The sequence below is a fragment of the Canis lupus genome, chromosome 4 (genome assembly GCF_048164855.1).
Source record: "Canis lupus baileyi chromosome 4, mCanLup2.hap1, whole genome shotgun sequence".
In the NCBI taxonomy this organism is placed as follows: Eukaryota; Metazoa; Chordata; class Mammalia; order Carnivora; family Canidae; genus Canis; species Canis lupus.
The window spans coordinates 48,443,824-48,467,419 of NC_132841.1; the positions used below are offsets into that span (position 1 = coordinate 48,443,824).

Here is a 23,596-nt window from a genome sequence, read left to right on the forward strand (position 1 = left end):
TGTGTATATATATATGTAAGCAATATGCAACATTATGCACTCAGTATTTTTGAGGGCACATAGGAACAATACAGAAGTTTCAATAGCCCATCTAGCCTAACTTTATCCCCCAAACCCCAAACTGATTAGAAACACTAAATACACTATATCTTGGAAGCACAAAAATTCTGCATGATCAAAACCAGCCATCTCCCATATCTTATTCCCGTTAACACATAACGGTCTAGGCATTCTTTTCCCCACTGCTAGATATATTCTGTGGATTGAATGCTGGGAGGCCTGGAACGAAATACAAGAATGGAGGAGGGGGGAGGTCTGCGATAGCTCTCCCACAGTAACCACCTTCCTTTATGTAACCTCCACAGCGGCTCTGAAACCTGACAAAGTGAGAAAGATTCCTGAACTTGGGCGAAGGACTCATTCTGTAAGCCTCAATTTTCTCACCTGTAAAACGGAGCAGAACAGTATCTTATAGCTATGACGATTAAATAATGCATGCAAAGGGCATACACAGCGCCCTGCACCGAACTAAGAGTTCAGGAAGTTGTCATCTCCAAAACTGCTATTTCTGAAGAAAAAAAAAAAAAAACCACTTTCCCATTCTTTCTCAGGGGCAAGAACGGGGAAGATCAAAAGATACAAACAAAGAATGAAAAAGGGAAATTCAGAGAGATAAAGCAAAACCGAAAGAGCTCCGAAGAGCCCCTCTCCGTTAACGGCAGGGGAAAGAGAAGGCACCGGAGTGAAACCAGACCTACTCGTTTCCTGCCGCAGAACTGGAAGCGCAAATACCGGCGGGTGTGCGCGGAGGTAAACAAACTCGGTGGCGCCGCCCTCTCCCCCCCGGAGCTCGGAAGGAGGTGCTGGGGCGACTCCGGGCCGGGCTCGCATTCCTGCAGGATGCGCAGCGTAAAGCACTGGAGCCCCCACGATCTGGACCGTCCCCCTCTGCACTCCCAGCTTCCACGAGACCCCAGGGCCCACTGCCTCACCTCCACCAGCCGGCAGCTCCCGGGGACAAAGTGGATGGAGAGCTCGTTCTCCCGCCCCACCATGCCCGCCGTCTTCGCGCCGCCGCCGCCGCAGCGACCGCCACTTCCTCCAGCCCGGGATGGCCGAGGGCCGCAGCTCCGTCGCCCTGGGCCCGCCTCCCTAGCTCCGGGCCCGGCCCCCGCTCTCCGCTTCCGGCTTCCGCCGCCAAGGCCGCGCCCGTTGATTGGCCACGCTCGGCCGATGCCCCCCAAAAGGGGGCGGGCGCGTTCAGTACGCTCCCGGCCCGCTCGCCAACTCTTAAAGGGATACGCCGAACAAAGGCCTTGGCCCGACGCCCTGAACACAAGTTCTGGATTTGGGAGGGGTCGTTTTGTGCACTTTTTTTTCCCGTTTGCCTTTGTTCTGGACTAGGGAAAGATCGGACTGAATCGCCTGGCTTTTCAAGTTTCCAGACTGCGCAGCGCGTAACAATGAACTGGGCTTGTAATCCGTGAAGTGAGAGCAGCTGTTTTAAAGCCGGGGGTGGGTTTGGGCAAGACGAGGGGGGGCGGGGGGGGCGGCAGGCGTCTATCCCTGCAGCTACAGGAGTGGGGTGTTGTGGTTTGTTTTGTTTTGTTCTGGTCCAGACAGTCAGGAAGGCAAAAGAATAAAAATACAAGTGTCGGTGAGTCGCGGACACCTCAACAACCCGTTTGTCTCCCTGGGATGTTCTAAAGTGGTACGTGTGAAAGTCCAAATAAGTCAAAACTATTTTTAACCTAGTCCAAGATAAAAAGCGAGGGGTTCGGGGGAGGAATGATCCGGGGGCCGCTTCATATTTCACAGAGTCCCGGACTTTACCCGTGAACGCAGAACCAGGCTCTGCGGGAGCCGCGCCGGGGACCGGGCGCTGTCGCGGGTCGAACGGGGGCGTCCAGGCGCCACTCGAGCCTCGGGTCGGGCCCGGCCTCCGCAGCCGCCGTCAAACACCGAGGAAGCCGAGGGGACGAGACCCAGAGGCACGCCAGGCCTTCCCCGCTCGTCCGGCTTCTGGAAAGCAACGAATCGGCCGCACCACCGCCCCCTCCCCCGCCCGGGGTGGAAACGGCCCCCGGGGCAGCTCCAAACCGCGGCGTCCGCTCGGTCGGGGCGCGCGATCCCCTCGGGCAGAGCCGGGCCGGGCGGCACCAGCCAGACCGCAAGGCCGCCCCCGCGCCTGGCCGCCGGGGGGGGGGGGGGGGGGGGAGGGGCTTCGACTCAAAGGCCTCATTTTTATAATCCCTTTTTGCTTATTTTAGACCTAAAGACTAAGCAGCCTTTCGGAAAAGTTGTCCTTTGTCTGAGCCCCGGAGTCTCCTTTCTACCCAACCCCCCGACAAGAACTCCTCTCCTTCCTCGAGTAAACCAGCTTTCTTAGGACCGGGGGATGGGGGAGGGGAGCCTGAGGCCTCGCACTTTTCCGATTTTTTTTTTTTTTTTCTTAAATTTAATTTTTACCCGAGCTGTTCCTGTTCATCGAGTTTCGCATTATTCAGAGAGTCCTTGAGAGGACTGGCCCAGCGCAAAACACTCCTAATCTGCAGACAAAGAGGGTGGGAAGGGGAGGCAAATTCAAGATCCAGCTAATCCTTTTCTTTAAAAGTTGGGTTTTGTGGTGGTTAATTTCTAGATGCGCCCCGTTGATGCAACCGGATCCTTCTGGTTTAAAAAAAAATTTTTTTTAAGTATCCAGTGCGAACAGTTAAGCACATGCATATGCAATTGCTTTTTTTTTTTTTTTTTTTAAATTTTTCAGAGCAGCCTTGTCCGGAGTTAGGAACAAGAGTTTTTTTGTCCTTTGAGAATCTGGGTTGACACGTCCCAGGTAAAACTTGAGTCTAGTTCGAGAGACATACTGTGTTCATGCACAGTTTTTAATCATTCTCTTTAAAAATGAAAGTTTCTCCGTGAACAAAAATGCCACTGTCGTACAGACAAAATCCAAGTGCCTGTGGTGGCTAAATCTATAAATTTAAAGAGAGTAGCCTGGAGCTAAAGTTAGGTTAGCAATTCAATTCTTGCTAAGACAAAGAAAGGCTGGAACACACAATTATAGATAAAATCCTTACTTATATAGAACCTTCACCGACACCATTGCATTTAATCCGGTAAAAGAAACTGCTGTTCTGTTTTGCATCTTATTTTATTTTTTTGTCAATTAATGAGACTTAGCTGAGCTCTTCAAAGCCTGGTTCTCAGGTCAATAATTAAAGTTGGCTGATTCTTCCATGTCCCAAAGTTACATGTTTTAAAGAAATGAATGACGCCCGCTTCTTTTTCCTTTTTCTTTTTTTTAACTCACCCTTTTGGTTTTTATCATTCACTGGGATGCTTTTTAAAGAAACTAACTCCAGAATGCTTCATTTCTTGAATAGCTAGGTCTTACCTGTTCCATGTCCTCCGGCATTTCAGGCATGATTCCAGAATTACCTCGGGAAAACAGATTTGGGATGAGCCTCAGCCTCTGCCTCTTTTGCCTGGGTCTTTGTTCTGCCTGAAGAGAGCGCAGGCACGCAAAAACGTGAGCCCCAGCTTCACTCGACCTTTTAAATTAGCATTTTGATTCCAATCCCAGAATCTCATGCAGTTTTCCACATTGCAGTAAACTGGCAGCTGATTCCCCCTGGCAGTCTTGAAAATACCCAATGAGAAGTTTTATGTTTAATTGCATGCCAAGTTAGGGTCTATTAGCAAAACCATTGGGAGAACCAATTTAAAAAAAAAAAGAAGAAACAAAGAAACAAACAAAAAAACTTCCTGTGAAGACTTGTTGCAATTTTCTTGCAGAAGAAAAGTAAGACTCACAGTTGGAAACCACACAGATCTTGCAATTGAGTCCTGAAATATTTTATTCAGTTATGCCTTACTGCAACAGAGTCTTGGTAAAGTTTTTCAGTGCTTTTCTGCCTCGTATCTTCTTTTTTTTTTTTTTTTAAGATTTTATTTATTTATTCATGAGAGACACAGAGAGAGAAATGGGGGTGGAGGGGTGGGCAGAGATAGAAGCAGGCTCCATGCAGGGAGCCTGATGTGGGACTCGATCCCGGGACTCCAGGATGACACCCTGGGCCAAAGGCAGGCACTTAACCACCCAGGGGTTCCCCGCCTAGTATCTTCTAATTAACTATTTTGACGAACAGTAAAAGACACTGGTGGTAACAGCACCCAAAAATTAAAATGCAACAGGTCATTTCTATTAACATTATGCTGCCGTCCGACAGAAAATTGTAGGTGGAGTAGCTTTAAGTTAGGCCAAGCATCAAGGACTTCTAGATGAATAATTTGCAAACCTGCCTGTATCACCAAACCCGAAACAAAATCATTCTATGGGAATGGAGCCCAGCAATCTTATTTTTAACGATTTTAAGGACAGTGAACATGCTCAGTTAAATTTTGAACCATTGTTCTGGACTATGGCTCTGTAACAACTTAAGAACAACAACAATGAAATGCCATTTAGATAGAGCTAAGAAAAAAAAACACTTAACCCTTTATTCCAGACGCTTCAAGCACATAGCACCTAGTAAACTCTATAAAACGTGTGGAAGGTCTATAAGTAATGGAAACTATGCAATTTTTAAAAATTGATAAATTTTATCAAAATTAAAAACTTGTATCCATCAATAAACAATATTAAGAAAATAAATAAGCAAATCACAGACTGAGGGGGGGAAAAAACCTTTATACATATATCCAAAAAGGAGTTATAGTCAGAATATTTAAAGAACCCTACTGAAATTGCACAAAAGCATAAAGTTGAAGGACACCTGACTGGCTCAGTTGGTGGAGCATGTGACTCTTGATTTCCAGGTTGTGAATTCAAGCCCCAAGTTGGGGGTAGAGATTGTTTAAATAAATAAATAACTTATTTTAAAAATGCATAATGGGCACCTGGTTGGTCCAGTTGGTTTCAGCTCAGGTCAGGATCTCAGGGTCTCAGCCCTCAGCTGTTGTATGCTTGAGTTTCTCTCCCTCTTCCTCTGCCCCTCCCTCCTCTCTCTCTCTCTCTCTGAAATAAAGTCTTTTAAAAAATTAAAATTAAAATTTTAAAGCATAAAGTTGAACAAAAATCAAAAGGCTGGACTAATGCTTCAGCAAAACTTGATTTTAAACAGAGTAACCTTTTCCCTCTCTCCCACAAACCTCCCTCCTCCCTTCTGCAAGAGATCGCAGTACCACCCTCATTGCAGTACCAACTACAGAGGCTGGCCATGCAAACCTAATTCCTGTGGAAACTGGCTAGCTCATCTGTTCCCCTGTAAAGCCCCCAGCTCCTTTCTCCAGGGGGGCTTGCAGTTTTTGAAAGCCTGCTGCAGCTTCCTTTGCCTGACAAGACAATAAAACTGTTGTTACTCTATTCCACACTGTCCTCGTGTTATATTTTGGCTCTAGAAGAACAGAGGTCAGATATCAACAACACTACAACTTAATAATTTTTAAACATCATTTTAAAAATGCACACATTTTCAACAGATACTTCACAAAGATGTAATAATGGTTAATAATCATATAAGAAAAAGTTCAATATCTGGGAAATGCAAACTAAAATCATATTGAGGAGCACCTGGGTGGCTCAGTGGTTGAGCGTCTGCCTTTTACTCAGGTCATGAACCGGGGGTTCTGGGATCAAGTCCCGCATCAGGTTTCCCCACAGGGAATCCACTTCTCCCTCTGCCTATGTCTCTGCTTCTCTCTGTCTCTCACAAACTTAAAATACTGTTACCAGCCAGATCCTAAGACTTGTACTCATGCCCACCGACCTTTGTCCCACATTTTTCCTTAAGCTCTTCTTTCCAGCTTACCTCAACTCAGGCAAAAGACCAGAGGAGCGAAACATCCACCCTGTGATGGAAACTTAAACTCAAGCAATAATGTCTGACTCGACAGGGTTCTCCTGAGTATCACATGAGCAATTTGAACTCAAACTCTGGCTCACACCTGCACAGATGGACAATGTAATGGCCTGTGAAGTCACCAACAGTTACCTTTCCCTCATTATAATACTTTATTATTATATAATATAACAGCATAAAATCTCCACCCAAGAAGGGGGGAAGACAAGCCTCATTCACTCACTATATCATGTACATACAGGCATGTTTCCTTAAGGTACATGTGTGACTTTATACCTGCCTCTACATTCAATGACCAGGCTCCCTTCTAAATATTCATCCTAACCCTAAATAAAAGGAAGCCATTCATCCTTGCTTGGGGACTCACCGCTTTGAAAGTTATTCCCTGTGATTTCCTTATATGTTGCAAATAAAATTTTGCTTTGTGCGACAACTCCACTTGGCATAGATCCTATCTGTAACTTAGCAAAGAGGGAACTCACTATATTAGTTCAGTTACAATACCATTACATACTTAACAATGGTTAAAATTAAAAAGATAACATCATATGCTAACAAGCATTTTTGGCAACTAGATTGCTCATTCATTGCCAGTGGGAGTATAAAATGACACAACCACTTTAGAAAACTGTTGGGCAATTTATTATAAAGTTGAACTCCTAACTCAGCAATTCCATTTCTGGATGACTACCAAGGAGAAATGCAAGTGTATATACATAAAGACTTGTCCAAGAATATGGCAGATTAATTCAAAATAACCTAAAACTGGAAATAACCTAAATATCCATTAATAGATGAATGGATAGATTGTGGTATATGCAAACTATTGGGATATTGCTTAGCTATACAAAGAAATGAACTATATGAATGCAACGCAAAATCATTATGCTGAGTTAAGGAAACTAGACACAAAAGAGTATGATTCCACTTATGTGAAATTCTGAAACAGTTGAAACTAATCTATGGTGAAAAAACTAGCTTGGGGGAGAAGGAGGGGTTGATTGTGAGGGCCGTAAATGAACTTTCTGAGGTAATGAGAATATTTTATATCTTTTTTTTTTTTAGTTTTATATCTTGATAGGTAACAAGGATACATATGCTTATCAAACTATAAGTTATCTGGAGGTGGCTGGCTGGCAGGCAGTATAGTATGTGACTCTTGATCTCCGGGTCATGAGTTCAAGCTCACTGGGTGTATAGGTTACTTTAAAAAAAATTTTAAGTTTAAAAAAATAAGTTGCAGTTGAATTTTTATTATTTTTTAAAGATTTATTTATTCATGAGAGACAGAGAGGCAGAGACATAGGCTGAGGGAGAAGCAGGCTTTCCGCAGGGAGCCTCATCCAGGGCTCTATCCTGGATCCCATGAGCTGAAGGCAGACGCTCAACTGCTGAGCCACCCACCCATGAGTCCAGTAATTGAATTTTTTTAAAAAAAGATTTTTAGATCTGTTCATTTCACTATCTGTATTACTATATGTAATTTATGCCTCAATTTTAAAATAGTAACAGTCATATTTTGTTTTGGATCATTTGGGTAAGTCAAGCTTAGATTCAGTCAGCAATTTCCAGGATATAAGTTTGAAGTAGTGTTAGCCATTGCATTGGTACTGTTACCTAGGCTGCATTTGGAAGTTACTCAGATCAGAGGGCTGAAAGTTATTAGCAGAAGGGAGGAGGGGGAATAGGGACAAAAACAGGGTATGAATGTTTTGTTTTGCCAGACCAGTATTTCCTGCCAAGGAGACACCTGGCTAGGTATTTTCCTGATAGCCATGTGAATGAGCCATTCTGAACTAATTTGGAGCTGAGGACTTGCACAGAACTTACCTCTGCTGTCCTGAAGTTACCCTTAGCTCATTACAATACTAAGATCTCCTTCAGTGGGTGAGGTTTTCTGCCATTTTTTTGAACATTCAACATGTATGCTCTAGCATGTTGATGAGCTAGGCATGCGTAAACTAAAGTGCCTAAGTAATAGAATATGTGTACATTCTTTAATGTACATGGAAGCTCCCTGCCCCCTAATACACCGAATAAAAGCTTCATTTACTAACCCCATGGGGAGATAGTGCTTTGAAAGCTATCCTTGTCTCTTAACTTGTAAGAAGTAATAAAAAGTTATTTGCTTTCAACACTTCTTTGGGTTGTATTCAATTTAATACACCCCAAGAGGTGAACCCCCCAAGTTCAGTTACAATACAAATGATGAACTACTTGGACAGTATTTACATTTTTAAATTCATTAGGACCTAAGAAATCAAAAGCGTTTTCCTTGATGGGATATGCACACATTTTTTCAAGTTTAAGAGATATATCTCTTAGTTATAATGATACCCCAAGGGCAAGAACAAAGGTTTTTATTTCTTCTTTTTTACAACCTCCTCTCGCTTGTAACACTCTTTTAAAAATTACCTTGTATTCCAACATCCAAGGTTTTTCCTATCTCTGTGATTCCTATTCCCACATGAATGGCTCTGTCCCAAACTCTCTCTCAATCTATGGCTTCCCATTTCCACATGCCTAAAAGGCATCTTTACCAGTATGTTCCACTGGTATATCAAACTCACAGGCCCAAGAAAGGTTTTTAAAGTAAATTTAATATTAATTCATCATCTTGTCCCTCCAAACCTGATCTTTCTCCTAACCCCCCAGGTTTGTAAGAAAGATACTTTTATGCTAATTAACTCATAGACTCAAATATACATGTAGGAATTTATTAGGGAATAAAAATGAATTAAAAATTAATCATTAAGGGATCCCTGGGTGGCACAGCGGTTTGGCGCCTGCCTTTGGCCTAGGGCGTGATCCTGGAGACCCAGGATCGAATCCCACATCAGGCTCCCGTTGCAGGGAGCCTGCTTCTCCCTCTGCCTGTGTCTCTGCCTCTCTCTCTCTCTCTCTCTCTGTGTGACTATCATAAATAAATAAATAAATAAAAATTAATAATTAAAAATAATAAATTCCTACTTTACTTATACTAAAATAAGTTCTTAACAGGTTTGAAAGGTTTAAGATGTGGGGAAAATGCGTACAATAATCTTGGAGTGAGGTATCCTTTTATGAGCATATCATGAAATTCAGAAACCGAAAGTGAAAATACCGACAATATAAACCAGGTACATTTTTGTGAATATCTGTGTAATAACAGCAACAATAATAGTGATAATTAACCAAGTCAAAAGACAAACTGGGAGGGACACCAGGGTGGCTCAGTGATTGAGTGTCTGCCTTCAGCTCGGGGTGTGATGGGAGTCCAGGGATCAAGTCCGGCATCTGGCTCCTTGCAGGGAGCCTGCTTCTCCCTCTCCCTCTGCCTGTGTTTCTGCTTCTCTCTGTGTGTGTCTCTCATGAATAAATAAATAAAATCTTAAAAAAAAAAAAAAAAGACAAGCTGGGAGAAAATATATATGATGCATGAGAAATCCGAGAGCTAATTGTCATGCTATATAAGGAAATTTAGAAATCAATACAGAAAAAAACACCTTAAAAGTCAGCCTTTTAAAGTGTTAAATTCAGTGGTTTTCGATGATATCTTTAGAGTTGTTCAACCATCACCACTATCCCAGGGACACTGCCAAATTCTTTGATTTGGCCACTGGAATTGGTAGGTTAGTGGAGGAAGGGTACAGAAGTTCAACTGAAGGGTGAGAGAAAGGACTGGAAAATAAGGAGGGGAACTAGGTATTGTAGAAAACTCTTCCAAACACTGTTTCTATAAAGAGGTGAATGTGTGGAAGGGTGGAGGGTGATATAAGATCCAAGGAGGATTATGAGTTTTGTTTTGCCTCTTTTTTTTGTTTGGTTTTGAAAGGTCTATTACTAGAGCACATTTGTATGAAGTAGGGAGGATCCACTAAACTAATAGGATGTGTTACAGGTTGAATTTTGCCCCCCAAAGTGACATGTTGAAATCCTAATCCCCAGCACCTCAGAATGTGACCTTGTTTAGAAATAGGGCTGTATTCCAATTCACATTTGCAGAGACAAGAATGTCGAATTCTTCTGAAGGGAGGGACACTGCAAGTCTCATGGCCCAGCCTGACTTCAATGGAGAGGAGAAGGATAACCCTCCCCCTGGAATTACTATATTTCGAAGAATAATACAATGTCCTACAAGGAGTAGAGGCAAGAGAACATGAGGACACATGTATTCGGGTTGGCAAATTTAACAAAGGAAAGATGTGGAAGTCCTGCCTGACTGCTTCAGTTCTCAGCTAAGTATGTGGTAATGCCATCAGCTGAGGGTGTGAGGAAGGAGGGATACATGAGTCAGAACCTCGAGAGGACTGAACTAAAATTGTACATATGCAACTTTTTAGCTAATGTAGAATTTTTTAGACTTTTTATTATAAAAATTTTCAAACTTACAAAAAAATTAAAAGAAGAGCTTAATGAACATTCTTACCCCATTTCTACCCAAATTCAACAATTGTTACTATTCTACTATAATTGCTTTCTCTATATATATTTTATTATTTTAAAGATTTATTTATTGGGCATCTAGATGGCTCAGTGGTTGAGTGTCTGCCTTTCACTCAGGTCATGATTCCAGGGTCCTGGGATCGAGTTCTACATTGGGGTCCCCACAGAGAGCCCGCTTCTCCCTCTGCCTCCATCTCTGCCTCCATCTCTGCCTCACTCCCTCTGTCTCTCATAAATAAATGGATAAAATCTTAAAAAAAAAAAAAAAGATGTATTTTTTAGAAAGAGAACACACAAGCAGGAGGAAGGGCAGAGAGAGCATCTCAAGCTGACTCCCCGCTGAGCACATAGAGCCTGCTGAGGGTGCAATCTCACTACCCCAAGACCATGACCTAAGCCAAAATCAAGAGTTGATGGCTTAACTGACTGAGCCACTCAGATTCCCCTCTATATATTTCTTAAATTAAATTGGTTTTTGTGGGACACCTGGGTGGCTCAGTGGTTGAGCATTTGCCTTTGGCTCAAGTTGTGATCCTGGAGTTCTGGGATCTGGTCCTGCATCAGGATCCCTGTGGGGAGCCTGCTTCTCCCTCTGTGTCTCTGCCTGTTTCCCTGTGTGTCTCATGAATAAATAAATAAAATCTTAAATAAAAAACATGCTTTTTCTGAAACGTTTCAAAAAGACTTTTTTTTAAATGTCATGACATTTTATTTTTAAAAACATCAGTATCCATTTTCTAAGAATAAGGTCATTCTCTCATATGACTGCAAGACCATTGTCACACTTAAGAAGATTCACAATTCCATATCAGCTACATTTAAATTTCTCTAATTGTTCCAAAAATTTATTTTATAACTTTTTTAAAAAATCAGTATGTCATGAAGGTTCCCACATTTTGTTTACTCTTTTAATCTCCTTTTTTAAAGAGTGGTTTTAAATTCACAGGAAAAGTGAGTGGAAGGTAAAGAGATTCTCCATATCCCTCCCTACCACACTTCATCCCGGCCCCTCACACTTGCACAGCCTCCCTCCTTAGCAACAAACCCGCAAGAGTGGTACATTTGTTACAATTGATGAACCTACACTGACACACTGTAATCACCAGAAGTCCACACTTTACATTAGTAAACTCTTGGTATTGTATCTATGGGTTTGGGCAAATGTATATACAATGGCATATCTTTGTGGTGTCATACAGAGCATTTTCACCGCCCTAGAAATCCTCCGTGTTCCACCTATTCATCCCTCTCCTTCCTCTGCCAGCTCCTGGCAACCATTGATCTTTTTGTCTCCACAATTTTGCCTGTTCTGGAACGTCATATAGTTAGAATCACACGGTATACAGAATGACTCTTTCAGAATGACTCTTTTCACTTCATAATATGCATTTGTTTCCTCTGTGCATTTTCATGGCTTGATAGCTCATTCTTTTTAACATTGGTTAATATTCCATTGTCTGGGTGTATCACAATTTATTTATACATTCACCTACTGAAAGACATTTTGGCTGTTTCCAAGTTTTGGCAATTATGAATAAAGCTGCTATAAACATTTGTGTGCAAGTTTTTATGTGAACATGCATACTTTTTTTGTCTCATCACATTGGCTTTTTGCCGAGACATTATCAATTACCTGATGATTTTCTTCAGGGACTAAGTCTTGTATTTTCTGTAAAGTGTTATTTTTGAGACTTGATTAGACTGATAGTGCTGTGTATGCATATTGTATCATATTAGAAGGCACCTGACAAAAGGACATCCTAATATTAGTGGTGTTTTACCATTTGCTATGATGGTTCCTTCCTTCCTCCCTTCCTCCCTTCTCCTTCCCTCTCTCCCTCCCTCCCTTCCTTTCTTCCTTCCATCTTTCCTCCCCCTCCTTCCTTCCTTTTTAGTAATCCCTACACCAAAGGTGGGGCTTGAACTCACCAAGATCAAGAGTCTCACACTCCACCAACTGAGCTGGCCAGGTGCCCCTGGTGGCACATTCTTTTACCCTTTGCAATTAATAAGTAATCTTCGGGATCCTACTTTGGGACCTGTGAATATCTTGTAACCTAACAACTTTCACTTGATAGCACTGATGTTCCTCATCTAAATCAGTGATTCTGTTGGAGGTGGCAAAGTCCAGAACACTTAATGAGGTCATCTAGGGGGAGAGTGTAGTAAAAGAAAAGAGAGTGCAGGTTCAACTCCTTACTGCAATAACGACAAGCCAGGTACAGGATGGTGCAACAAAGGAGTGAGAAAAGCAGCAGTTAGGTTGAGAGAAAACCAAGGATGTGGCACCAGCTCTCTGGAAAAGAGAGCATTTCAAGAAAGGAAGTTTTGGGGATCCCTGGGTGGCGCAGCGGTTTGGCGCCTGCCTTTGGCCCAGGGCACGATCCTGGAGACCTGGGATCGAATCCCACATCGGGCTCCCGGTGCAAGGAGCCTGCTTCTCCCTCTGCCTGTGTCTCTGCCTCTCTCTCTCTCTGTGACTATCATAAATAAATAAATTAAAAAAAAATTAAAAAAAAAAAAAGAAAGGAAGTTCTGTTAGTGGAGGATGAAGCTAGGGAGGTGCCCATTGGATTTGGTAAGGTAGAGTTCACTGCAGAAATTGGCAGGAGTTTTGCAGAGGATTGGGAACAGAAATCAGACTATGGTGGCTTAGAATGAGAAAGACAAGGGAAACAGACCTATACAATGTATCTTTTTCAGAGATGGCTTTATTTTTTTTTAAGATTTTATTTATTTATTTGAGAAAGAGAGAGCATGCACCCAAGTGGGGGGAGGGGCAGAAGGACAAGACTCTCCGCTGAGCGGGATGCCCCATTTGGGGCTTGATCTCAGGGTCCTGAGATCCTGACTTGAGCCAAAGTCAGACACTTAACTCACTGAGCCAGGCATCCTCCTGGCTCTAATTAAGACATTAAATGTCTCTAATTTGGGCTTCTCAATAAATATTTATTGTTTTTCACAAATTTTACACTTATTTCCCCTCCTTTGGTCATTTCTCTCAACATGAGTTTTAAAATACAGTGTAGTGAGATAAGATTTTGAACGATTAATCTTTGTACTTTTTAATTTCCTACGGCACTCTCTTAGTTTTCTCCTACCCACTTTGCAGCATCCATAGAGCCAGGAGGAGAATTAGGATGGTTCAAGTGAAAATACAGAAAAACAGCAAATGTTTGTCCTGCTATTGTTTTTCTCTTGAATCTACAGCTAATGAGGATTATGAAGTGGCTGTGGGTGACAGAGGATGAGTCCTTTCTTCCTGATTCAGGCAGAAGAGATAAATATTATTGTGACTAAGATGGGAAGAAGGCATTGGAGTCGCCCTCTCTGTTGTGATAGTCTTCAGAAAATCAGTAAACAAAATTTGACTTGTGATTAAGGCGCTGATGACTCTTAATTTGAAGGAATGTTAGAGTTGGGGTCTCAACAAAAACTTTTCTAAGGAGAGTGAATGACTCCATGTCTTTAGGTCCTGGGGCCTTCTCTCTAACTTTGCCACTACTGGGATCCCTGGGTGGCTTAGTGGTTTAGCATCTGCCCTGGGTTCAGGATGTGATCCTGAAGTCCCAGGATCGGGTCCCACGTCGGGCTCCCTGCATGGAGCCTGCTTCTTTCTCTGCCTGTATCTCTCCCACTCTCTCTGTGTCTCTCATGAATAAATAAATATTAAAACAAACAAACAAACAAAACTTTGCCACTACTTTTGGGCCCCCCACCCTGTTTCAGGAGATGTTCCTATAGTAGTCATGAATAGCAGCAAGAAGAGAGGATCTGGAGGAAGGGTTTCCAGGGATGATGAGAAAGGAGGCAGGGTATCCCAAATTGTGGACGATGCTCTCTTGTCAGTGTGAACGTGGACAGGGAGTTAAAGTTAAAGGCTAACATGGCTATACTGGGACTAAGTTAAACTAGACATGACCCTCAGTTCCCAAGCCCTGGCCTCCTATAACTTAGACTTTTACCTGTGAGCCTCAGCACACATAGGCCAGGTCCTGCATGTTGGGAGGCAGCATGCCAAAAACCTTGAAGCAAAAGCTTGAAGTGTTAATAAAAAGTCCAAAGTTTAGCTCTTTCTTTCTAAAGAGACCTCATCCACACCTTCAGTACACACCAGCCTGTCACTCCCTCAGAAATATAGTCCATCCATTTCACAGCTTTCTGAAAGGCCTGAACTTTCTCCTGTAGATATCCTCCTCCCTTGGGGAGAACTGGGACTGTGATGATGATGATGATTTTTGGCAGCATTTGGTGTAATCCATTGCTGTCATTTATTATGCTCTGTATCTCCATCATATTATTAAAGTTGTGCTTTTTCTTCAGCATCATTAAATCAGTTTGTAACTTTATGTATGCATGAGCCTGTCTTTCTTGCTAGATTGAAAGCTCTGTGGAGATAGGAACCGTCTTTATACAATTCTTTGGCCTCTAGCATAGTAGTTATTTAAAAATTTTTTGATAGTTGTTAAATGACTCTCACTGGCAGATCTCACCAATCCCTAAGAATCAGTTACTGTCCACACTCTTACTGTTCCCAGATGTGTATGTTGTTCAGAGCCTTCTCCTGAGGACCTACACATGCAAGATTCTATCTGACATCTCCACTCCACCTCAAACTCAGTATGTCCCAAACTGACTGTGTCCACTTCACTTGGCAAATGAGCTCTTTCATCTAAGTTCTTTATTTCAGGTGATAGCAAGGTCACTCATCAATTGTACAAACCGGAGAGTCTCAACTATTCCTTAGGCTATGGGCCATCTGCTTTTACCTGGATAATTATCTTTTTCTTCTTCTACAGCAACTAGACAGTGTCTAACACACAATAGGTACTAGTAAATATCATTGGATAAATGATCTAACTTCTGATTTATTCCCATAGAACTAATTTTCCACTCAGCAATGTGACATTCAGAAACATCTGATGCTGATCCATTGCCCTTTAAGGGCTCCCCATTGTCCACGGGTTAAAGATCAAATTTCATAGTATACGTTTTCCTTTTTACCATTCACGGTCAGATCTATTTATTCTTGCAGTTCAACTTTTCTCTGGTGATACTGAATGTTGTTTCTCAAATGGAGCAAACTCTCTTAACTTTCCATTGGATAATACATTTCCACTGAATCCTTCCCTTATCTGACTCACTCCTATGCATTTGTTCAGGTCCTAGCTTAGTACTCACCACCTGACCTGACCTAGAAGGGGTTGGAAATTCCTGCTAGATCACTAAGTACTTTGCAAACCAAGACCTTAGTTAACCACTTAGCTAGTCAAAGACCTCTATCACCTTTTGCTTTCAGACAATTTTGTAGGGAACATTCTTAGGCTAAAGTCTTTGTATAGATACCAGTCTGAAAGATGAAGTCCTGGCAGAAACAAACAAACAAACAAACCAAAATCTTGGGAGAGAAATTTCTGGCCAAAGGGCACGTATATATATATATTTTTTACTTTAACAGATACTGTCCAGTCGATTTTTTTTTAAAAAAAAGATTTATTTATTCATGAGAGACACACACACACATAGAGGCAGAGACACAGGCAGAGGGAAAAGCAGGCTCCATGCAGGGAGCCCGACTTGGGACTCTATCCGGGGACCCCAGGATCATGCCCTGGGCCAAAGGCAGGTGCTAAACGGCTGAGCCACCCAGGGATCCCCTCATCATAGTTTTTGATCATTGTTAATCTGATACAGAAATATTGGTGTTTCATTTTACTTTGCATTTCTTAGATGATGATGGATTATCTTTTCCAAAGTAAAGAACACTTGCATTTCTTCTAGGTTCGGTCTGCATAGATCTTGACTACTTTTGGACTTTTGGTATTATCCTTAATTTATAAAACTGTCTAATCAGAAGAAATTTGGGGATGCCTGGGTGGCTCAGCAGTTGAGTATCTGCCTTTGGCCCAGGGCATGATCCTGGAGTCCTAGGATTGAGTCCCACATCGGGCTGCCTGCATGGAGCCTGCTTCTCTCTGCCTCTGTCTCTGTCTTTCTCTATCATGAAAAAATAAATAAAATCTTTTTTTTTTTTAAGAAGAAATTTGCTTTGCCTGTCATATGTGCTTATCAAGTGACTGTGGAGTCTTTCTCCATCTGGATTTTTTTACTTTTTATGAAATAAAAAAGTGGCTATATTTTGTAGCTTCAGTCTTCTATAGAAAATCTCCATTTTGAAATTATTCAGACATCATTGTGGACTATGATATTGGGGTTTTTAAAAATATTTTATTTATTTGAGAGAGAGAGAGCGTACAAGTGGGTGGGAAGGGCAGATGGAAAGGGGGAAGCAGACTCTCTGCTCAGTGGGGAGCCCAACTTGGTGCTCCATCCCAGGACGTTGGGATTATGACCTGAGCTAAAGGCAGATGCTTAACTGACTGAGCCAGCCAGGCACCCCCATTATTTTTAAAATTTAAATCTGAAATTTATTTTTTGGTTTGAAAGTGAGGTGAAAGATACAACTTCTCACTAGATGGAAAGCCAGTTATCTCCCAACTATTGAGCAACATATTTTTAAGACATTCCACCATTAATTATTTCTATTTTCTTTGTGAAGTAGAAGTATCTATCATTGGCTTAAGAAGGTGGTGCTGAAATCAGAAGTTTGAGAAAAATTAAAAATGGGAAAGAGGGGTGCCTAGCTGGCCAACTCAGTAGAGCATGTGACTCTTAATATATAATTTTAAGATTTTATTTATTTGAGAGGTAGAGAGAGAAAGCACAAGTGAAGTGAGGGGCAGAGGGAGAAGCAGACTCCCTATGGAGCAGGGGGCCTAATGAAGGCTCAATCAGGCTAGGATCATGACCTACGCTGAAAGGAGACACTTAACCAACTGAGCCACCCAGGTGCCCCTAAGCATGCAACTCTTAATCTCAGGGTTGTGAGTTTAAGCCCCATGTTTGGTGTGGCACCTACTAAAAAAAAAAAAAAAAAAAAAAAGGTGGGGGGGTTGGGGAAGAAAAAGAAACACAGAATTGTTAGGTGACCTCAGGAGCCTAGTTAAGGTTAGAAAGAAGGACCTTGACATGGCCACCAACTTTGATATCAGAGGATATTATTTGGTATGTTCAATAGCCTTGGTACAAAAGTATAAGATGCAGACAGTTGAATTTTAACAGGAAATGTTGGGTGGGAGATGTTAGTGTGACCACCTTTAGAAAATATTATCTGTGGAATGCCTGGGTGGTTCAGTTAGTTAAGCATCTGACCTTGGTTCAGGTCATGATCTCGGGGTTCTGGAATCCAGCCCTGTGTGTCGCTCCACACTCAGTAGGGAGTCTGCTTCTCCTTCTCCCTCTGCTCATGCTATAAAATCTTAAAAAAAAAAACAAAACAAAACATATATATATATATATATATATATATATATATATATATATATATATATATTACCTGCAATAGGAGGAAAATTGAGATCAACTCGATTACTTAAGGCCTAGGTCAGAAGTCTAATCTTTAGGAGTACCTGTAAATCTTCATTAGGCCTTAACCACACTTTCCAGTATGTGGCCTTTCAAGACTAGAAGCTTCTCAGAAGCTGCTGAGTGTTAGTAAAACTCTGAGAATATATTTTACATTCCAAATACCTAATAAACAAACTAATAAATGGAATGTGGTATTTTATTTATTGAGATAAAGATATTTATGTCATACTTGAAGGATTACAATGCTGGGGATGTTTGGGGTTAGGAGAGGACACAAAATAAAGCTTGGGACTCAGTCTTCTCAGTCTGAAGCCATCACACACGTGGTACCAAAGATTCTTCCTTAGAAGATTGTTTCATTTTCTTCATAATCTTAAAAGGGGAGAAATCATTAGCTTCACATTGTTTATATTCTTTTTCGAAAATGTACTTTTAACAAGGGCATATTTTCTTCTCTTAAAGGATTTTCTTCCATTAATGATTAAAAAATTCTGAAACCCTCCTTACAAAACTCAATTTTTTAAAAAAAGTACAAGAATGAAACCTAATTTCATTTAAAACAAATATTAACAAAAAATAATACACACAGACATAAACTAGTCTTCATAAATAAACCCATTTTAAACCAGTAGTCCAAAGAATAATCTCAACATTAAGACTTTAATTTGGGAATGAACCATTTGTTTTAAAACCTTTATTGAGGTATGACATACAATAAACTGTATATATTAAAGATATATAATTTGATGTTTTGACATATATACATATATAGATAGATATACACAACCCAAAAAACCATCACTATAATTAAGGCAGTAAATATGTTCTTCACAAAAATACTTTTCTTATTCCTAATATTGGTAGTTTATTATTTTTTTTCCTAATCAGTCTAGCTAGAGGTTTAGCAATTTTATTGATCTCAGTAAATAAAATCTTGCATTGACTTTATGATTTTTGTTTTCTAGTTTATTGAGTTCTACTCTGACCTTTAGTTTTCCTTTTCCTTTACTTAGTTTGGGTTTAAGTTGCTCTTCTATTTCTCATTCCTAAGTTAAAAGCTAAAGTTATTGATTTAAGAGCTTTCTTCTTTTGAAATATAGGCATTCAGTGAGATAACTGCTCGAAATCTGCTTTAGCAGCAGTCCATAGCATTTTGATATGTTGTATCTTCATTTTGATTCTGTTTGAAAAAGTTCCTAATTTTCCCTTTGATTTTTCTCACTGACCCATGGCTTATTTAGAAATGTATTATTTAGAGGTACCTGGGTGACTCTGTTGGTAAAGTATCTGCCTTCGGCTCAGGTCAGGATCCCAGGGTCCTGGGATCAAGCCCTCAACTGGGCTCCATGCTTAGCGGGGAGCCTGCTTCTCCCTTTCACTCTGCCTACCACTCCCCCTGCTTGTGCTCTCTATAATGAATAGATAAAAATCTTTTGTTTTTTTAAAATTTTTATTTATGATAGTCACAGAGAGAGAGAGAGAGAGAGAGAGAGAGAGAGAGAGAGGGGCAGAGACACAGGCAGAGGGAGAAGCAGGCTCCATGCACCGGCAGCCCGACGTGGGATTCGATCCTGGGTCTCCAGGATCACGCCCTGGGCCAAAGGCAGGCGCCAAACCACTGCGCCACCCAGGGATCCCATAGATAAAAATCTTAAAAAAAATGTATTACTTAATCTCCCAACTATCTATGGGTTTTCCAGAGATCTGTTATTGATTTTTAAATTAAATCTATTGTGGACAGAGAACATACCAGATATGATTGGAATCCATTAATATTGTGAACTGGTTTTGTGGCCCAGGATATAGTCGATATTGGTAAATTTTGTATGTTCACATAAAAAGAATGTATATATTATTGTTGTTGGGTAGTTTTTCCATAAATGTCAATCTAATCAACTTGGTTCAGAGTATTGTCTAAATCTTCAATATCCTTTCTGATTTTTTTCAACACAGAGCTTGAATTCAGAATCTTACGATTAAGACCTGAGGTGAGATCAAGAGTCAGATGCTTAACCAACTGAGCCATCCAGGTGCCCCTGAGGGAGGCTATTGATATCTCTCATGATCAAGAAATCGTTGCCAAGACTGATGTCATAAAGCTTTCCTATTATATTTTCTTCTAGTTGTTTAATGGTTTAAGATCTTGGAGATGATTTTTATGTATGGTTCACTGTTTTGCATTTAGATATCCAGTTTTGCCAACACTATTTATTGAAGGCACTATGCTTTCCCTACTTATATTTTTGGCACTCTCAACTAGTTTCTGGATTGCTCACAAAGTGAATTTGTCTCTGTTTTACCAATGACTTGGTATGTTTTTTGGGGAGAGGAGGGTCCAAGGATTCTCTTCTGTCACCTTGCTGATGTTATGTCTCAGCATGGTATATCTTTTAACACTGTTTCACTTTTCACCTATTTTTGTCTTTATATTTGAAGTGTTTTTTTTTTTTTTCTAATTTCTACAATTCTTCTGAACTTGTGGCTTACAATATCATACCAACTTTGTAAATCGTTATTTTATTTTTTTTTAAGATTTTATTTATTTATTCACGACAGACACAGAGAGAGAGAGAGGCAGAGACACAGGCAGAGAGAGAAGCAGGCTCCATGCAGGGAGCCCAATGTGGGACTTGATCCTAAGACTCCAGGATCATGCCCTGGGTGAAGGCAGGTGCTAAACCGGCGAGCCACCCAGGCGTCCCATAAATCAGTTATTTTATTTAATTTTTAAAAAGATTTTATTTATTTATTCATGAGAGACACACAGAGAGAGAGAGAGAGAGAGAAGCAGAGACACAGGCAGACAAAGAAGCAGGCTCCATGCAGGGAGCCCGATGTGGGACTCGATCCTGGGTCTCCAGGATCAGGCCCCGGACTGAAGGAGGCACTAAACTGCTGAGCCACGGGGGCTGCCCAAATCAGTTATTTTAAATTAAGAATCACCAGTTTCTAAATAATATACCACTATGTGTGATTCTCGAGGCAAGGTAGGGAGGGGAGAGCAAAGACAAGAAATACACCTTAAATAGAACCATTTATGTAACTTCATATAATACAAGTTGAATAACTGGGTAAATGACTTAATGTGTGGTTTTATTTCATATTACACACTTATTAACTAAGCAGTTAATAATCAGATGCCAAGCACTCTAAGACAAATTCTCTTGAGGACAGTTTCTCAGATTTTTAGTGTATCTAAGAATTGACTGCAGTTGGTTAAAAATGCAGATGTTAAAAAAAATGCAGATGTTCAGGCTAAACTCCAGATTTTAATTTAGTAGGACTGAGATGGAGTCTAGGAATCTGCAAATTCTTGACCAACTCAGTGACCCTGATAAGAGACAAAAAGATTCTTGTGGAGTTAGACATACCCTTATTTCTTATTTGCACTGGACAAATGGATGATGGATATAACAGAATGAACATTATTAGACAAAGTAGAGTCAAGAACAGACCGAGGTGTTTTTGCCCAGTTTAAGATGTTCAGATTAGAAAAGGCTTCCAGTATTGAATTAAAAAAACTCTGGATTAGAATCTTGAAACCATCTGAGGTTTCAGAGTAGGAGAATAATAATCAGCAATTTTTAAAGGAATGTTGATTTGATGGGATGAGCTGTAAAGTTGGAAAGCCAGAGAGAAAGTTTAGAATGAGGTGATAAAGGTAAGCATCAAGGAGGAGGTACAGACAACAGAAAATAAAATGTCAGAAGTCATACTGGTATGTATGTATGTGAACTTCCCTTCACATACTTAAGAACAGGAAGTTAATATTAAATACATTAAAAATATTCATTAGAAACATAATAATAACAGTAACAATAGCAAAAACAATAATAAAAAGAATGAAATAATTTTTAACAGGTCTTCCCGATATTCACGTGCAGTATTCTTGAAACTCCACAGGAGCTCAATAGCAGTTTGTATTGCCTAGAAGAATTATTAAAAAGGAGGTATTAGTATTTTAGGTTAAATTGAATCCATCAGTCATTATAAACTAAAAACAGGCATTTCCTATCTTCTATAAGGCAGGTGAGCAATGTTTACATTCTGTAGTATAATTATATTAAAAAAGTTTTTTCTAAAGTTTTTTTATTTAAATAATCTCTATACACAATGTGGGGCTTGAACTTATGACCTTGAGATCAAGAGTTGCATGTTCCTCCAACTAAACCAGCCAGGTACCCCACATAATTCTATTTCTTCATTCACTATTTCAACCAATATTGATTTATTGTCAAAGATAAAAAGATTCATAGCCAAAAAAGAAAACTTTACTTTTCCACATCTACAAATTTGACACATAGGTTAAAATTTTAAGGGTATGATAGAGGGAGCATTTCTGGGGGTGGATGGGTAGGTAGGAGCAAAAAAAGCCAGACAAGGTTTCAAGGAAGATGGGACGTGAACTGAGCTTGAAGGTGGGATCTAGATATGTGGAAAATAGGGAATATGGAAGAGGAAAGAAAGGCATTTTACATAAAAATCTTAGTATGGATTTTCTATATCAGAAATTGTCAAACAAATTTTCACAGTTCATAAAAATGGGTAACTTGAGAAATGCTGTGAAAGCAAATCCAAAGAAAGATGACACACATTTATTCATTTCTTACCTTCTTTCAATGGTGTTTTGAGACCAAAATTTTCTTTGCTTTCGTGAAGAAAAGCCTTTGAAGGATCAAAGTGTTTGATACCAAGAACTTTATTTAATTCCTCCTGAAGTTTTGTCTCACTTTGTTTTCTTTTAGCGAGCTGAGAGCGGAGTTTTGACACCTCCTATGAAAGAAAAATATAGACAACAATTATTAAAGTTCATGTGCGTGAAACATGTTATCGATGTTATTGACAAGTTCCAAAGTTGCTCATCTACCAAACCAAAAGGCAAAAATCGTTACTAGATACGGGCTTTAAGACTAAAAATTACAAAATGACTCTGAAGGGCTATGACAAAGGAGATAATGGGACATTTAAATCCTCTTGCCACTCTACAGTTACAGTTTTTTTTTTTTTTTTTTTTAAGATTTTACTTATTTATCTGACAGAGAGAGCAAGGGAGCACAAGCAGGGGGAGGGGCAGAAGGAGAGGGAGAAGCCGACTTCCCTGCTGAGCAGGGAACTTGATCATGGGACTTGATTCTAGAACCCTGGGATCATGACCTGAGCTGAAGGCAGACTCTTTTTTTTTTTTTTTTTTAATTTTTTATTTTTTTATGATAGTCACACAGAGAGAGAGAGGCAGAGACACAGGCAGAGGGAGAAGCAGGCTCCATGCACTGGGAGCCCGACGTGGGATTCGATCCCGGGTCTCCAGGATCGCGCCCTGGGCCAAAGGCAGGCGCCAAACCGCTGCGCCACCCAGGGATCCCCTGAAGGCAGACTCTTGAAGGCAGACACTTAACTGACTGAGCCACCCAGGTGCCCCCAAAACTATGTTTCTGATGAAAGTTCATCTCTAAATTAAGTGCAGAGATCAATCTCTGGAATGACAGCATGAGAAGCTCCACTAACATGCTTCCTAGTGAAACTAAAAATCATAAAAAAGGTAACCATTTAAAGCATGTCAAAATAGTCCCAAAGCAAAATAGCTAATGAAGAAACATCTTTTCAAGGATATCTAGAAAAATATGGTACAGAAAGGCAAGGGTTTGTGGTATCTGAACCAATCCTGCTCCTTTTTCCCTACTCCTAGTTTAGCAAGGTGAACACCCTATACCGGACAGGTGTAGTTGGGAATACAGGGCCCTCTCCCCACCCAGCAACCCCCAGCTACCTGCTGCTGAGGCCATGTCCCAAGTACATGTGGCTGAGAGGTGTAGAAACCTTTCTTCTGTAGAACAAAGGCTCTACCTTAAATGCTGTGTGCTGAAAATGCTGGGACCCTG

General features: G+C 40.7%; 2 protein-coding genes and 1 long non-coding RNA gene across 8 annotated transcripts in view; 1 reads left to right on the plus strand and 2 right to left on the minus strand.

Annotated features, from left to right (window-relative positions):
• The window catches only part of MAT2B (methionine adenosyltransferase 2 non-catalytic beta subunit), a 19,402-nt gene extending 13,571 nt beyond the window's left edge, over nt 1–5,831 (minus strand). Inside the window, exons 1-2 of one of the 4 annotated variants that reach the window (XM_072824244.1) lie at nt 5,814–5,831; nt 3,398–3,505 (exon numbers count right to left, since the gene is read on the minus strand). In XM_072824244.1, coding sequence (XP_072680345.1) covers nt 3,398–3,427 — 30 coding nt within the window. In that variant the 5' untranslated portion in view covers nt 3,428–3,505; nt 5,814–5,831. Of the gene's footprint in view, nt 1–992; nt 1,168–3,397; nt 3,548–5,813 lie in introns of those variants that run through there. The other 3 variants (XM_072824243.1, XM_072824242.1, XM_072824245.1) reach the window with 3 other exon arrangements.
• Nucleotides 1,532–22,696, plus strand: LOC140632344 (uncharacterized). The gene is made up of 5 exons (XR_012029872.1): nt 1,532–1,711; nt 2,271–2,371; nt 3,424–3,532; nt 19,671–19,705; nt 22,463–22,696. It is a non-coding gene; the product is annotated as an uncharacterized lncRNA (long non-coding RNA).
• The window catches only part of HMMR (hyaluronan mediated motility receptor), a 46,021-nt gene continuing 40,774 nt past the window's right edge, over nt 18,350–23,596 (minus strand). For all 3 annotated transcript variants that reach the window (XM_072824240.1, XM_072824241.1, XM_072824238.1), the window contains 2 exons: nt 22,328–22,490; nt 18,350–21,644 (listed from right to left, as the gene is read on the minus strand). In XM_072824240.1, the coding sequence (XP_072680341.1) occupies nt 21,625–21,644; nt 22,328–22,490 (183 nt within the window). In that variant the 3' untranslated portion in view covers nt 18,350–21,624. The remainder of the gene's footprint in view (nt 21,645–22,327; nt 22,491–23,596) is intronic.